The sequence below is a fragment of the Protobothrops mucrosquamatus genome, unplaced genomic scaffold (genome assembly GCF_001527695.2).
Source record: "Protobothrops mucrosquamatus isolate PMUCROS unplaced genomic scaffold, P.Mucros_1.0 scaffold115, whole genome shotgun sequence".
NCBI classification, from domain to species: Eukaryota; Metazoa; Chordata; class Lepidosauria; order Squamata; family Viperidae; genus Protobothrops; species Protobothrops mucrosquamatus.
The window spans coordinates 568669-585919 of NW_015386487.1; the positions used below are offsets into that span (position 1 = coordinate 568669).

The 17251-nt window shown below is 46.8% G+C and overlaps 1 protein-coding gene across 1 annotated transcript in view; it reads right to left on the reverse strand.

Moving 5' to 3' along the window:
- Positions 1–351: 351 nt before the first annotated feature.
- Positions 352–17251, reverse strand: part of CADM1 (cell adhesion molecule 1) — a 59911-nt gene continuing 43011 nt past the window's right edge. The window contains exons 11-14 of the mRNA XM_015812874.1: positions 16924–16956; positions 8828–8881; positions 1139–1270; positions 352–470 (exon numbers count right to left, since the gene is read on the reverse strand). Of these exons, the coding sequence (XP_015668360.1) occupies positions 352–470; positions 1139–1270; positions 8828–8881; positions 16924–16956 (338 nt within the window). The remainder of the gene's footprint in view (positions 471–1138; positions 1271–8827; positions 8882–16923; positions 16957–17251) is intronic.

The following is a 17251-nucleotide window of genomic DNA, read 5'->3' on the forward strand; positions in this document are numbered from 1 at the left end:
AATTTTCTGTAAATGATGGAACTAAACTAAATCCAAGCCGAACTTGGCCAGAGAATTAACAACCCAATGATACAGAAGTGTCACACAGCAGAGTGTACTTTACAAAGAACACTTTTTACGTTGGGACTCCTCAACTCCCACACATTTTGCCAGCCATAAATTTAGAAAAGAAAAAGAAAGAAAGAAAGAAAGAAAGAAAAAGAAAGAAAGAAAGAAAGAAAGACACACAAAGAGACAAATTAAAAAAGCCGTAAGCTGGTAGCAACTTCCAACATCATTGTCTTTATCTTCTTGGAAGGGCTGGGACCTCCCTCGGCCCCGCCGTTGGACACCTCCTGGAACAAGGTGGCTCTAAATGAAGTATTCCTTCTTCTCCTCAGAGTTGTTCTGTCCCCCCTCGGCATTGATGATCGCAGTGTCGGCATCCGCTGCATCGTCAGCTCCTTTGGCTTCATGGGTGAAGTATGTACCTGCACCAAGGAGAGACGCCTCAGGGACCCTGCCATGCCAGGTGAAACCGAGGCTCAGAGGCTGGAGCTGGACTCCGGCTCGGCTCTCTGGGTCTGTTCCTCCTAGACCTGCTTCCCATCTTATTCCTCATGCAAGAGCTTTTGGCTCCTCTACAGACTTGGCTCCAAGATGAGACTGTGTAGGGCATTCCTGAAGTATGAACTATCTCTGGGGGGAGGGAAATCATTTTTAAAAGCTCTTAGCCCTATGAAGCTCCTGCACACATTTTAAGGAATATCTAATATGCAGGGCGACATCTGTTCATCCAATCAAAGTGAGACCTCCAAGCCAGCTGGTTTTGTAGCCTCCATGATCCTTGATTAGTTAAAAGGTCCCCAGAAAAATTGGACTGGCCCTATCAATGGACCAATGGCGTAGTTGCTTCAGGCATCTTTAGCTTGCTACAAATCCTGAGAGGGAGGACCTCCTACCACTTTTTGCTTCTGGCTACATGGACTTCTGTCCAGTCCTGGGAAGAGCTTTCTTGGATGGGCAGAAAAGTGGGGAAGAAGCTGAAAATATGACCCTCCCCCAAGCCCATAAAACAGGCAGGGAGAGGACAGGGGGTGCCCAAGATCCCCTCTGCCCTGATCCCACCTTTGTCCACAAGCGCTCCCCTTGCACTGACCTTTGTGTCTTGCAAAGTACCGCCCCAGAATGATCAGGAGACACAGCATCGCGAAGACCACCACAGCCACGACTCCTCCGATCACCGCATGGTCCACCGCCGTGATGGCGCTCTCTTCTCCTGCTCGAGAATCTGCCACAATTAGAAGGTGGTCAGGATGGTCCCTGGCAACCTCAATCACCCTTCCTCGCAGAGGCGTGACTTATTTCAGACCAGGGGCGTCCAACTTTGGCAACCTGAGGACTTGTGGACTTCAGCTCCCAGAGTTGGGAATTCCAGTCCACAAGACTCAAATTTTTGCCAAGGTTGGACGCCCATTTTAGACCAAGAGAGCCCCAAATGGGCCCCCGGGAAGTGGCACAGGCTGCTGGGCACTACTGGAACGCATCTGGGCGGTGGGAACTACGAAGTGCTAGCACAAGGGGAAGCAACTGGAAGCATGGACACATTGTTTGGGGCAGCCTTCCAATATAGGGAATCCATAACTTTTAGCTGCCGTCCTGCAAGAAAATAACCCCCCACCCTCAAACGAAGGCCAAATTTATCTGCAGCAGCAATAGGAAGACAGGATCTGCTACCTTCTCCCCTGTCCAAGGGGGTGGGTGGGTGGAACTGTGGGTGGGTCAACCCCGAGCCTCTCTCTGCCCCCCTCCCCATTCTGGGAGATTTCAAAACGCACCCAACCTCTTCTGAACTGAAGACAAAAAGCAATTATTGCCTATTGCTTTTATTTTATTTATTTAACATCTTCCCTTGCAATTAATTTGCTTTTACGAGCTGCTCGCTCTCTTCTACACCCCGCCCCCCCCCAATGCTTTCTGTCAGAAAAGGAACGACTCGCTCAGCTGGGGAGAAACTGCAGTGAACCCCGAGTGAGCGATGGCCACGTAAAATTAATGTATAGCAATGTAAACAATTTTAATTTAGGGACTCGGCTTCAGCAGCCCTCTGAGCAGCTCTAATGGCAACCGAGATTTATAAGGGAGCAAAAGACAATTATTCTCTGTTGATTAATACATTAACATTTTGGAAAGGAAGCTCAGCCACGGTCGCCGTTCCCCACCTCTTTTTTTATATTATTATTTTTTTGATCGAGTTTAACCGTGACACCTCCATTAAAATGATTTACTGGCCGTCCCTTACAATTTAAGCACAGCAGCAACCGAAATGGTAAAATTCTTTTAACTTTACATGATTTGTGAAGTCCGATGTGAAGGATTTGCCATTTAAATCTTTCACTACAAGAAGCGCCCGGCCAATAAAGCGCCCCCCTGCCCCCCCCCGGGTGCCATAGAGAAATGCATTTCGCCAGGAAGAGCCGGTTGTGCAAATTTCAGCCCATTTTTAAGAAAGATTGATCTCTCCCCTGAGTGGCTCCCCTCGCGGAGGCCTCCGCCTCTAATAATATTTGAAGTTTATCGATCAACTGTGCAGCTCCATGACAGCTCCAGGTAATGGGGCTTCTTGGAGAAGGAGAGAGGCCAGATACGAGGCTTTCAGGACCCCTTTTCCTAAATGCTAGGGGTACCTATCGTAGTTTAGACGTGGTACTAATTTGTGAGTTTCTCGATTCATTTATTGAGGACCGACTTTTAACGACATTTTCCTTCAAATTAAATTTTTTTATATCAAGGTTAATTCTCAGGAGGCCTCTGGGGCAATCTACGACGGGTCCGTTTGACAGAGGGACCTTATCCCTGAGCAAAATCCTGGTTCCCACCAGGGCAGAGAGGAGGAGACAGGTGAAGGCAGCGCCCACCCCCACCTGGAAGGTCCCAGAGGGAGCAAGGCTGACCCTGCCGTGGGTCAACCACCCACCTTCCACCCAGGGCAAGGGAAGAGAAGCCTTGTCTTGAGCAGGGCACCTAAGACGGTCAGCTCTGCAAGTCTCATTTTCACATGCCTTAATGAATGCTTGGCACGACTTTAGTCACATCTATGTCAATTGACACAACTCGCAATGGTCCTCTGTCCCAGAGTCCAGAGCGCTGCCTCCAGGGTGAGTAGAGGTGTGTCCAGACCAGCGTTTCTCAACCTGGAGAATTCTGAGAGTTGAAGTCCACCCAACTCAGAGTTGCAAAGGTTCAGAAAGATTGATTTTGGTTATCCTCCCACAACCCATAGTGGGAATGGCGTACGGCAGGTTCACTCTGCTCTCGTCTTGGTTCCAGTTCAATAAGCAACATCTAAAGTTGTGTCATGTCCATCCTCCTCACTTTGGTCAGGCATTCCCCCCCCAATTCTACCTGTGAGCTTTGGCTTAGGTGGGAGATAGGAGGACCTGCTGGGAGAGAGCAATTGGGTTCCCCTTGGCTGCTTTTTTTTGGGGGGGGGGAGACTCTGTGCTTTGCTGGGGGTTGCTGCCTCTTCTGAGTGCCCAGAGCCAAGTGGCAGTTGGTCCCAAAGGTGCTTTTTCCAAAAGGCAGCTGGACTTTCTTGTTTTTTCCCTTTCAAAACAGTTCAATTTATGTTAAGGGGGAACTTAAGGCTCCATTTGCAAACATCAGCTTCTCCCAATTCAGTTTCTTAACCCTCATTTGTGAGTGAGGGTTTATGGATGAGGACAGGCTTCAAGGCCTGTAACTGAGTTCCTCACCGAGACCCTGGCCAGCTTAAGGCCCCCGGGGCACATCCGAGGCTGGGAAACATCTATCTGGGTGGACCCCACCTCCAGGATTCACAGGCAGGCATGGCCAGGTTGGGGGGAGGGATTCTAGACTTCAATGGAAAATGCAAAGGGGATACTCAGAAGATTTATGGACAGTTTAAAAACCAATCATTGATGATCCAGTTGGATCAAAAATTAAAACAGGAATGAGCCTCCTTCTGGAAGTGTGTTTGTGTTTGGGTGTGTATACACGAGTGTACACACACACAAAGTTGAATTAGGCTATTTCATTTTATGTGTCACTTTTTGTTGGGGGTATTTTGAGTGTCAAAGAAGATTTATCTGCTGATCAACCTGGCAATTTGGCACTTGGAGTCTCCCCCTGGCTGTCCAGCTGCCTGTTGACATGTCTAACAAAGCACAAAATGGAAGCTGTTCCATCTTAAGAGGGGACCGTCCCCGACTGATGAAATCAAAATGCCTCCACTGAACAATTGGGGAAAATCCCAGAGTTTCCCGTGTGAAAACTATTATTTGACCTTAAAAATAATTGGCAGCTGAAAAGGGCTGTCCCAGTTAACCTCCTCTCTTAAGAGGAAGACAGAAGCAGAGAGACGCCAGTTCAGAGCTGAGCGGGGAGACTTTCACTGGCAAATTCTGAGAAAATGCCACATTTCTTGCTAATCCTAATGTGTTATTCTTTCTTCCTTAAGGTTTGCTTTTCTCAGCACCAATTCAATTACAGATGCTACAAATCCTTCTGACATTTAATTCCTTCTTGTCAGACAGAGCAGTAAACGTAGATCCATGCACGGCTTTTTCATTAAGATGTTAATATACACCTTAGCCTGCTAGCGTTTCTGTCCAGGTGCCTTCCAGGAGGAAGTATGGGAAAGTGGGGTAGACTGTGCCCAATGCTCTCTGCCCAGGGGCAAAATGGCAATCAGCAGAGGGAAGGGAACCCCATGTTCTGGAGGGGGGGCTACTCTGTGGGGCAGCAGTCTATGCCATTCACCAACCCCCAAATCATGCAACTTAAGCAACTACTGTGCAATGGGCAGAAAACAAATCTATCCTCAGCATCAGAGCCTTGATTTTGGGGGGCAAACCAGGAGGGCCCCAGAGAACCCCCACTGCAAGCTTCCTCCAAGACCTCTGACTTGGTAGATGGACCATCGGTGGTGATGATGCTGTCTGGTCCTGAGCTGCAGCTCAGAAGAGCCTTATCCAAAACTAGGAGATAGTCCTCAAAATTGGACAGCATCAACACAACCACTGCTTTGGGACTATGACAATTGTTCTCATATTTAACTGAGGATTGTTTAAAATCTTGGCTTGGCTTAATACACTAATTTTATCTTCTGTATTATTGGAATGTCTAGTGCAGAGAAAAAGCATATACGGAGAATTGTCTTCTGCCAATACGATTATGATTTCCATAGGAGAGAGTCTCTGTCACTCAAAGTTGAACTGTGGGGTCTTTGGTGCTCTCTGAGCATGGCTGTTTGCTTGCTGGTGTTTCTTTACCTAACTAGGGAACATCATCAGTGTGAAGGAGGGTGTGTGTGTAAAGAGTGCGAAGTGAAAACCCCCACACTCACTAGCATTGATGGTGATCCCTAGTTGGGTAATGAAATGTCTGCAAGCAAATAAGTAAGCTCAGAGGGCAGGCACCAACAATCCCACCATTGTGATCTGGCCTAATGAAAAGGTTAATTGACAACATTTTAATAGTAGGTTTTCCATTACAAATTGAAAGTTTTTTTAAGAGAATATTTGTTGTTTTTACACAGACACTCACAAACCCCACTGCATTTCAAAACCGGACATAATTGTAATGACCCAGGCACAAATTTGTACAATTTTAACTATACATTTCCAAACTTTGGAAGTTTAGCAATAATATAAACCATGAGTTATCTCATTTACACCCAGAATTTAAGCTGAGATCTCAGAAACATGTTAGCTCTTCTAAGATTTCAGCTTAGCCGTTCCATTTTCCTCACACTCTGCTCCCAAAATTTAGCCCACAAAATTCTGCAAATAAGGATGGGCGAGAGTGTGCTTAGAGCTGCCTTACAGAAGGCCCATTGCCAATGGTGAAATCATCTGAAAATATGTCAGCTTTAAGAAATCAACGTTGTTTATGCACAGCCGAATGACAGGTTGCAAAGAATCACCTTCTTGCTAGAGGAATGAGATGGAGGAACTATTATGTAAACCACTTGAGGAAAAAAGCAACTGCAGCTGAATGAATGCTGCTTTCCCCCTCTGCGACTGCTTTCTCCTGCCTGCCCAACTGCCCACACCTCCTTTGGCATCCCCCAATGCTCAAGACCGTTCTCCTTCTCAGCCCAAAGAAAATGGAGGACAGGATCTCCTTGCTTTATGATCACAGGAGACAAGAGAAGGTTCTCCTAATGAGAACTATTAAGAGCAGGCCGGGAGCACACTGGCATCTCTAGCATCGGCCGGGTCATTTTCTGAGCAGGGAGAGGAAGAACAAGGCTGCCCGCAAACTGCGTGCACAGAGCATTGAGGGCTTCCAACCATCTTTCCTCTCTCTTGCTCCCCATAAGCACTGGCTGCACTTAAGGAAGCCAGGATGTTTTATTGCTGTGATCTACCTCTTGTGCTCCGCAGGGTCTCATTTCCTCCTCCTAAGTTATGTAGACCCAGGTATTAAAGGGTTCTCTTTAGGGAACAGGAGGGGCAGCACCAGACCAACCAGCCTGAAGTTCCTCCCAACTGCATTTATGCTGTGAAAGCAAAGGGCTGACGGATGGTTACTGAGTGGGCTCAGCATGGCTGTTAATTGTGGCAAATTTAGATTTAAGGCTCCCTCTTACAGAAGTTTTAACAGCTCCTGTTGTAAAGGAAGGTTCCAAACTGCCATTCTATTGCACATGCGCCCCCTCCCCTCCGGCCTCTCTCCAGGCTGCAGGGCCATCCATCAGCATCAGAGCAAGGGCGCGGGTGCTCAGAGGATGGGGCAGCGGCCTCCTTCGCCCCTGCAGAATCACTTGGGATTTCCCACTACCTTCACCTCTGAACTGCAGTCACCACCACCGGAAATGCCCAAAGGTGATTTTCTCCTCCCCCCCCCCCAGCAAAATGTGCCTTGCATAATGGAAGCTGGTGGCAAATCAGGCTTTCCAGGAAAGGCTGCAGTTGAGACAGGGAGGACTCGCCACCTCAGAATCCGGAGAGAACGGAGGGGCCAAGGCACACCCCAACTGCAGCTCTGGCGTTTTTCCTTCCAGCGTGACCCAAACACAAACCGCTTCACCTTCACAGCACCAACTCCACCCCAACGAAAGAAGGGGCAGCCTTGCTTCAGGCAAGGCCAAATCTACATTCTTCACTTCCTCTAACGCAGGGGGCTTCAAACTTGGCCCTTTTATGACTTGTGGACTTCAACTCCCAGAAGTCCACAAGTCATAAAAGGGCCATGTTTGAAGACCCCTGCTCTAACAGCTGCAGATCTCTGATTCTACCTTGATGGCCCTCGGGAACCCCTGTGGGAATTGAGAGGGATGGCAACCACTCCCTTCCTGCAACAGATTAACGAAGCTGGTATCCAATCAAAATTTGCACCAGGGGTTCTCTGGGTTTCTTCAGCAGCCTGACAAAAAGAGACCTAATTCAATCCCTCCATCCCCCTGGAATTCAGAGATAGTCTTCCAGAGATCATCTAGATGGCTTGGAGAAGGAACCTCTGCAGATCAGGATGGCTGTGGAACTCTGGTCTCCAGAGGAAAGTCTTGCTTTCTCCTGTAGCTCAAAGCTTGATGGATGGCCCTCATTTATGGTGACATCTAAGGAATGCTTATTCCCATGATAACAATCCGGAAAGGGGATGCGGACCCTCGTGGCTCCCTGATACTATTCATTAGCCCAGTTTATCCCCTCACCTTCTCTAATTTAGTGATGGGCTATTTAAAGCCAGAGATTGTCTTGTAATATAATTGAATTTGGTCTCTAATTTAAGCGAGTAAATTCAAGGAGTTCATCCTTCCCCAATCAATATGTTCCCCTTCAGTGACCCATTTCAAGATAGCTTCATAAAAAATAATGTATTTTGTTTTAATAAATTAAATCACTATGACAGGTGCTCAATTTTTATTGGCTGCTTCTCCAGACATCTCTTTTCCAAAGCCATGCTTGCAATCAATAGTAATTGATTAATCAGCATCCCCTATGAACAAAGGTGCTAATCAGTTTTTGATTAGTTAATCAAACTACACAGGTCCCTTTTGATTGTGCCATGCTCTACAACCTGCAGAAAGGGAAGGAAGCTCTGGGGCTGCATAAACAGGAGCCTGCTTAGTCTCTACAGAAACTGGAAAAGAATGGAAGGATAACCATCTACAAGGCAGGAGAGATGGGAGGCCTTCTTAACCAGGATTTGCAGCTGCTGATTAGAAGATAAAGCACAAAGCAGAACAGGCTGCATTGGGAGGGGCTCCCGCCCTCTGCACTACAGACTCAGGGCAGCCTCCTGTGCAAAGCAAAGGGCAGGCATTAAGGTGGGAGGGGCGTTCTTCTCACCCGCCCCCTTTCCTGGCAGGCGGGCCATTTGCTGTAAAGGAATAAAGTCGGGGAGCAATTAATGTGCAGGCTGGTTGTGCAGGCAAGGAACACCGCTCTTCTGTTCCACTAATGGGACAGGCAGCCATGCCAAGCCCCCCCCCCCCAGCTCAGGCTCCCTCCCTCCCTCTTATGCCTTTGACAAAATAATCCACATTTCAAGGGAAAGGTCTTCCAATTAGGAATTAGAATCCCCCCCCCAGCAACAAAGCTCAGAGCACCACTCCCAATTTGTTAGGTAATGTTTCCCTGCCCCTTAAACCTTCTGGCCCCTGTGGCTGATGCCCCCATCTTGGGCAACTGAGGCTGCCCGGCTTCTGGCAACCGGGAAAAGGGAAAGGTCGGCTTGGGGTGGGTGGGGGGAAGACGGTTCCTCCGAGTCCAAAGGCCTGCGATGCAGAGGGTCACAACTGCGGGGTGCTGGGAGAAGCAGCCAAATGGAAACAAGGCGTTTAGCAGATGCAGACAGCCACACGGAGGCCAGCCCTTACCTGAGAGATCCCCATAGTCCAGCTCTTCGGCAGTATTGGGCAACTGAGTAAAGCCTTACAAATAAAAACAAACTCATTTTTCTCTGAGTTCCACAGGGCAAGAAAAACAAAACACTTAAGAACAGAGGAGGATGACGGTCCCCAAGAAGTAATTTGCCATCTGACTCGAGTCTGCCTGCCAAGGAGGCTTCTCGAACAATTTCTATCAGAGATATGCATGTGTGTGTGTGTGTACATATACATATATAAACACACATGCAGGCAGATCTCTTGCGTCTTTTAAATCTACAAGAAGACCAATACAGTGTCAGGGGAAAAAAATCTTGGTCTGCTCTATTTGAAAAGCACAAAACATAAGGGGGAACATTCAAAGCCACTCACCCATAAGTACATGCACAAGGTATTTCCCCAACTGGTTTACTGCAAAATTTCCCAAGATAAAGGGGAACCGCCCCATTTAGATGCTTAACAAATGTGGCATGTTTTTTTTCCAGGTTTCTGTATACATGTCAGTCTTGTGGCCAGGCTAGTAATAATATTCTCTTAGCAATATGGAGCTCTGGGATGAGTTGGTGTTTTTATGGGAAATGTTTTTGAAAAATCTCTGAGGGTCTGTTGCTTAGAAAGTCATCTCAAAGCTGATAAAAGTAGGTGTATGTTTGTTTGTTTTTTGGGGGGGGGATGTCAGAAATTTCCTTCAGCTTTCCTGAAACTACCTTGCTATGAAAACCTGAAGTGTGCATGTTTAGACAGGTGTCCCTTCGCTAGTTTTAAAATGGCTGTTTGATGGGGATGCGTTTCAGCTCAAGGTTATGGAAGGAAGAAGAGCACCGAGGCCTGTCAATCTCCCCTAAGACGATGTGTTTGTCTGGGGACAGAGTCAAGGCCAGGAGAAGAAAAATCCTGGGAGAAGAGAAGGTGGATGATGGAGTCAGTCACCTCCACCTTGGCCTCTCTTGCCTCAGAGAAAGAGGAACATTTTGAAGGCATGTTTTGAGTTGACAAATGACAGGCGACTCTTTTCTGTTTCCTTCCAGTTCCCACCTCTGCCATGTTCAGGTTGGTCCTAGGAGACCCTCCCCCCCCCCGAACTGAGGCTGGCTGGCAAAGGCAGCGCCATCTCTGCTGCACAATGTGGGCTGTCAGCTGGTTACTTCATTTTTTATTTGGGTGCTTTGCTGGCCATTCAAGTTACAGTTGCTGAATTGCAGAGTTAATTTCAACAAAGAGGCCTCCTCCTGGCCACTGAATGTGGTGGGAAGACTAAAGGAGGGCGGCTATCAATTCCACCACTGGTTTACCTGCCTCTGTAGCCTTGTTTACAGCCAAATGATCCTCCTTTGGAGCAAGCAAGGAGATCCTTGACTTCTTGTGGCTTTGTGCACTGTGGACAGCGTTCACATTCAGGAACTCCTGCTGACCTCAACATTGAACTGTCACCTTGGAGAGCAGCTTCATAGACGGACACTCTAAACTGTGATTGTGAAGCGCTCTAGGAGGGTAACCCCAAACTCTTAAGAAGATGCATCAGCCCCAACTGACAAGAGGCCCTCCATAACCATTTCCCTTACTGGTGAAATCAGGCCACCTTACAATTCTGGTGTTTGGAGAAAGATCTTTGTAACTTCAGCCTTCGGCACCACTGTGAAATGAGCAGACCTCCCTCCCTGTTGAAGACTATTGCTAGCCCTTACAACGCTGAAGCTCCTGGAAGAGCCGAGGAGCTCTTTGCTTAGCAGAACTTAGATAGCATCTCCAAGTTCCAACATCAGAAACTGGCAGACTCTTAATAAGGAGGTCAGTACAAAGAGAACAGGAGCACTGAAGACTCAAGTGCTTCTGCCTTCACAGGGGCTGTTTCACTGGCAAGAGCAGAGGCGCACTAAACATAGGGTACGTTTCAGTTCATCTGTAGGGGTTGGGCAAACCTGGCTCTTAGATGGTCCATTACAACCAGTAACCCCAGTGCTGTCCATCCTACTGGTTCTGGCTTCTAACTAGCTTCTGGCATGAGACTCAGTTTGGGTGAGCTAAGCATCAACAGCAACTAGACTTGATCAATTCCCTGCTTAAGAGGAGAAAGCTTTAAGATTAATGAACTATTTAAATCTACAGATTTGAAGCAAACTGACTTAAGGTCACATTATTTTCAGTTTGTTTTCACAGATTTTTTTTTCCTGAGCCATAAAAGGGGGCAAAGCTGCATCTTTTACAAAGCAAAGGAAATGAAATACTTAAACTTTTTTCGCATAAATGTCAACAAATATCTGGACAAATAGTCAAGAGGGATCTTAAAAATGTGTCACACAAATGGCTTTTTAAAAATTCACTTGACTATTTAAAATCTTTGTGCTTCGTTTTTATAAGAAAGCATTTGGATACCTTCTGGATAAGTGAAAACTAACTTTCCATTGCTGATGGTCCTTTCACCATATGGATTTAAAGAAGTGAAAATCAGCCCAACAGGGAGGGCAACCCTGGAGTACCTGGACTGAAATGAGAGAGTGGTTTTCCTTTTGCAGACCCATATTTGCCCAACATCATTCCTCTTGCTTCCAGAATTGATCTGAGAGCAGCAATCAATTTTCCTTCCTTTAAAAATTTAAAACAAAAATTAAGAAAATATTATCCTGAAATGTGCTTATGACATAAGTCTGCAGAGCTATTAAATAATGCAAATACAGTTATTCAAGTTTCCAGACAGGATATAAAACAGCTGGATAACATCTAAATAAAAAAGTGGCCTTGATGGGACACTGCCAGGAGACAAGCCATACGTTTGAACGTGAAGGTGCCCTGCTTAGCCTGAATAGAAATTAGCTTTGAATAGCTTTGATAGGAAAAATGCAAATTTTACGGGGCTGAAGGGTCTGATTGGCAGAAATCAAGTGATCACTGAAAAATGATAAATAGAAAATCACTTCTGAGATTTAAAACCAGGACTTTGGGGTAGCTTATAACTGTATAAGATGCAATGCAAATCAGCATAATGATCAATTAAAGAAGTAATCTATGTCTAGATTTAAACAGGTACTAAAAGTAGTGAATTAAATTTACTGCGTATGGTACCTCTGCTGCTACTTAATTCCTGAAAGCCAGCTGGAGAGCCAAATCTCCACCTGATTCCAGATGGCCAACAGGATGGGAGTCTGAAGTAGAGGAGCTGCTGTGCAGAAGACCGGCTGGGGGGCTCCCTCCTGCTCTACCACCTGGTTGGTGGGGGCTCCTAGCAGACATTCCTTCCCCAAGCCACACAGGGCTTTCTAGGTAGTGACTGGCACCTGGAATTGCACTCAAAAGCCTACTACAGTGAAGGTGTAACCTGACAAGTGTGACTGACCACTACGAAGCATCTTGGACTAGCTGAAGGGGTTTTTTTGATTGGGGGGGGGCGCCTTCAAGGACAGCCTCATGTAGAATAAGTTCCATCACCCTAATCTGGAGATCAGAAGGGCATCTCCTTTTTCAGGTAAGACCACAGTTGGTGAACCAGCTGAGGCTCTACCAAAGCTCCCCGCTACGTTCTCCACGTGCTCTTCAAACCAAGCCACGAAATCAGGAGGATTCCCAGATGGTAGACCTGCACAACCCATCAAGAGTCAAAAATGCTGCAGTCAGTCAGCCTCCGCATTGCAACAATAGCTCCCCCTTCTTTGGATTGAGTCATGCCCAGGCAAAGTGGGTGCTTGGCATTATGTATCTAAGCCACTGCAGAGCTGTAGCTCCACTTAATCTCCACCCCCAGGTGGCCCTAGACAGAATAAGGCAAAATGTCACCTTCATTTCTGAGTGAACATGCCCAAGGGAAGTGCAGGAAACCAGGCCTAAGCCATTGCCTTCTAAGCTGTTCTGGAAGTTCTTGTCTATAAACAAGGGCGATATATAACCACCTCAACCCAGAATTAATGATGCTTGTAAAAGGCCACTGTGGATTGTTTCAGTTTATACTCATGTCAATTTGCCAGCTTATGAACTTGACTAAGTCTGGATTCAGCCTTCGGTCTAGAGCAGTGTTTCTCAATCTTGATGACTTTAAAATGTGTGAAGTCTGCACATCTTAAAAGTCATCAAGGTTGAGAAACATAGCATCTTCCTTTCTGATTGGTGATGCTTGATCTTGCTGCAAAGTTTCTATCTAATCGTATTTGATTGGACAGACAGAGCATCTTTCATCTTTCCTCGCCCTCCCTTTTTTTAATATGGACTTTTTTAGAAGGATGGTCTGTGACGTTATTATGGCCTGTTGTATGCTGAATTTTAATGGGTTGGGTTCAAGACTGTTTTCTGCAAAAAAACCAATTTAGATATTTTTTTTTACACACGCGCAAACACAATTCACAGTATGAACTTCATTTCCCTGTCTTCTGCTCTTAGTTGGCTCCATCAGCTTGGAGAATGAGTGACATGGAGTTTCTTCACTCCCTTGTGGAGATGGGAGTTCTGTACATTTTTTTTTATATAACATGTGGTGACTGAGTGGGTGGGGGAAGGTGTGCTGGAACACTAAATTTTAATTGGCGTGGATTTATAGGCTCTGAAGCTTCTACAAGAGGTCAATTAAGAGAGGAGGAAGAAGCTGGGAGGCAGGATCTCCTAAAGGCCATAATTAATGGGCATAATTGAGGGAGAGGATCATATGGCCCACCAGCACCCCTAACAGGGTTTCTCCACTTTTATGGGGGGGGGGGCTGCACAGATGCCTGCCTGCCTGGGGTGGGGGAGACTACACCTGGCCTCGCCACAGGGAGCTCTGGAGAGCTCCGGGTCTATTTCCTCTCTTTGTCAACACTGTCATTGAAATGCAGATTGGGTTTTAAAAGGGCTCTCCAGTTCTCATGCAGGCACCGAGGGGGGGGGCTGAGGATAAAGGGCACATGAGCACCATGTGCAGAAAGAAGAAAAGCATTCCAGAGGGAGAAAGTGTCGCTGGACCTTTCTAGGAATACTAAGTATGTTCTGGGAAGCGGCTGGAAAAATAAGCCTTTCTCCTTGTTCAACTGATTTGGGGGAGTGAATTTATCCCAAAAGGCATCTGGAAGACAAGGGAGAGTTAAGCAGAGAGGAGAGTTCGGAAGGGCAGCCGAGTCTGGAGCACCAGCTGCCGGGAACATGCTTTGACCAGAGTCCTGGCAAGGGAGCCAGACGGGAAGGGGCAGAGACACATACAGAAATCTGGAAGCTTAAAATCCTTGGCATTAGGTAGAGGAAGAAGTGAAGCCTCCGTGCTTTAAACTTGCCATGCATTGCTGTGGGTCAGTCCTGTGTTGTGAGGGAGGGTCTGGGGGTGGGTGGGGTGCAATTCTGCATGCACTCCACAAACTCATTTCTTCTCTGGGACAAGTTCCCCAAAGAGGGAGGGAGGGAGGGAGGGAGGGGCAGGGCCAAGCAGCTTGCTCAGTTCCAGATACCCTGGACCAGGCACCTTCTGGGACTGGTATCGAATGGGGCCCACTTTGGGAGGAGCCCCCTGGTTCCAGTGGAGGGCCATGCCCGTCATGCATTTCTCCCCATCCACAGACATGCTGATGCTGATTTGGACACTGGTCAGAACAAAATGGCCATCACACACGAGAAACACCCGATCCACTTCAGACACACTCCGGCAATGCAAGCTTGGAAGGAGACGGCGAGGAGCTGCAGGGGGAAAGAGCCACCTTTCTAAAGAGGGTCTCAAGGAATCCCCCCCCCTTTTAAGGCAGAAAGTGCAGGATAAATACGTTTGCAAATTGGAGAGTGATGGAACCTTGGCCAATGAGACTCGAAAACAACTGACTGTACCTCAAAACAAAGGCAGCCTTTTCTGCTCCTTTTCCTTGGATCTGATGTTTGTTTTCTAGGGCAACAATTTACTTTTCAGGATAAAAGTCTCCCAAAGAGGCTTTCAAACAATGTAAATGACTGCAAACCAACGTATTATTTAAAGCCAAAAGAGAAGATTTCCAGGATCCGTGTCAAGGGGCAGTTGGTGTTCACGGTAAAAGTAAAGGAGTCCCTGTGGATTATACCCTGCTAGTCGTTGCCGACTTTAGGGGGTGACTGAGTCAGCGCTGTCCAAAGGCATTTCTGCAGTCATGTGCCAGCATGACATCACGGAGTGCCGTTACCTTCCCACTGAAGTGGTACATTTATTCACAATTTCATGCTTTCAAATTGCTAGGTTGGCAGAATCTAGGGCGAGGATGGGAGCTCATCCCAGGTCTCTAACCTGGGCTGCCGGCTTTCCAGCTGACAAGCCCAGCATCATGGATCCATCTATTTATTTATTAAATTTATATGCCTCCTATCTTACTATCCAGAATGATTCACAACACACACTGAAAATCTCAATACTGGGATTTTCAGATCAGTGCTTCTCTAACTTGTTTTGTTTTATTCTCTTCTTTAACTTTATCTAAAATATTTCTTTGCCATTGCTGAAAAAACAAAGTTGGAACATTCCTCTTTTGACGGTGGAAGCATAGAAATGGGCCCCAGATGTCTGGTTCCCAGGCTTCCCAACTAATCTGGACCTCCCTGTGGCTTACATTACGAGGCACCATCAAATGAGAGGCAATCACACTGCACTATTTGTGCTGCTGTACATAATGGCAACTCTTCAAGAAATAATGGCTTTCTCTGGAAGAAGCAGCAGGCAGTTATTGGGCAGGCTAAAATAACTCTGAAAGGAATGGGCAATGAAACATCGCACTTTCTCCATAATGCCAAGATAGTCACAAGAGACAGTTGCAAGCTCTTATGGAATTTTGTTTTCTGTGGATAAACCTTGAAAAACTTTGGTCCACCAGTAGATAATTTGGTACTTTCCTGCATTTCCACTCAAACTGTCAGATGCAAACAATCAGAGGCACTCATGGATAAAGAAAAGTCAGTAACTTCATTGTCTAGCACCTAAGTTACAAGAATCCCACCAGACTGCTTGCCTTCCCCTGGGAAAGACCAGACAAAGCTTCATGGATCTGGGGGGGGGAGGTCAAGCTTTTGCTGCTTGTGACTGTGCAAGGACTCCAAGCTAGGCCCTCGCTTGACTTCTCCTTCCAGCCTAGCTAGCAGTTTCCTAATACAAAGCAGGACTAGCTAATTGCAAAAATTGAAGGGACATATTCCTTAAGACTCCGGGCAATCATCATGAATTTTCCTGGTAAAATAAAAGTGGGGACGAGCCATCATTTAGAAGCAGAGCATAGCTTTGCTATAGACCAAGGCTAAATTTCAAGATCTCTAATAGCAAATGCACTATTTAGAGGAGTACAGCAACCCTCCTCTGACCAGCCACCTGTATAAAGGCAGCTTCCGATGAAGTCAACAATGAAATTCTGCTGGACCAGCTGAAGCACAAACTCCCAAGTCTGATCAGGATTCTTAACCTGTATGTAAACCACCCATGTCCTCTTTTATTCTTCCTGACAGTTATTCTAATGACCTGCCAAGCTAAGTGTCTCTTAAGACAGAAGGGGAGCATTTTAAGCCATAAATATAGGGAGGCCTATCTTAACTGAAGCACAGTCAGCTTAATGACATTAAGGTCATTTCCCCAATGTTTTTTTCACTCTGGCTAAGACCCCAATAGTCATCCCACTTTGAAAATTGACACCCGGATGAGGAAGCTGTCCAAGGATCAATGCAGGAGCAGAAAGAGAAAGAGAGGTGTCTGGCTTATCGGTCCTGATCCAGGGATGGCAGCACGTGTGAGCCAGCCTGCTGTTGAAAGATTCAGGTTATGTCACTGTCATGGGGATATGAAAGTTTCACACTTCTCTGGCAGACTTCAGGAAACCACCGAGACACGCAGAGAGGATATTAAAAATAGAAGTGGATCCCTGGTGTCTTTTCTGCTCTGATATCCTGATGCTTCTGCAGAGGAGGGGAGCTGGCCGTGTGGAATGCAATTAAATGCCTGCAGAAGAGACCAACCCGGACCCCCTTTCAGGCCTTAAAAGTCAGGAGAGGGTCTGAGACCAGTCCTTTTGGAAAGGTGGTTTTCCCCTGCCCCCATTTCCTCTCGGCCCCTCCCCGCTCCTCGCCCTCCTTTTCTCCCAGGCTTGCCTTGCCCCTTAGCTCAGCAGGGCGAAAAGAGAGAACAGGAATGCAATACCAACCGTGAACTGCCGGTTCTGTCGCCGCCGTTGTGTCTACGCACGGGAACAGAGTTTGGAGGAAGGGAAGAAACAGGAGGTACAGCATGCAAAAAAGGGAAATGGAAAAAAAATGGAACAGATCATATATGAGAGCAAGCTTTCCAAGAACATTGCGTGACAAGCAATCATAAAATGAAAGGTCAAAGCATTTGAAGTGAGTTGCACTGTTTTAAGAGTCATGCCTTGCGCTTTTAAGCCGGGAGCCTAGAGGACGGGGGGTGGGTTAGAAAGACCCCTGGGCTGCCTGGCTTCCAGAGGCTGGCAAGAGCGCTGCTTTCTGGCGGGGCAC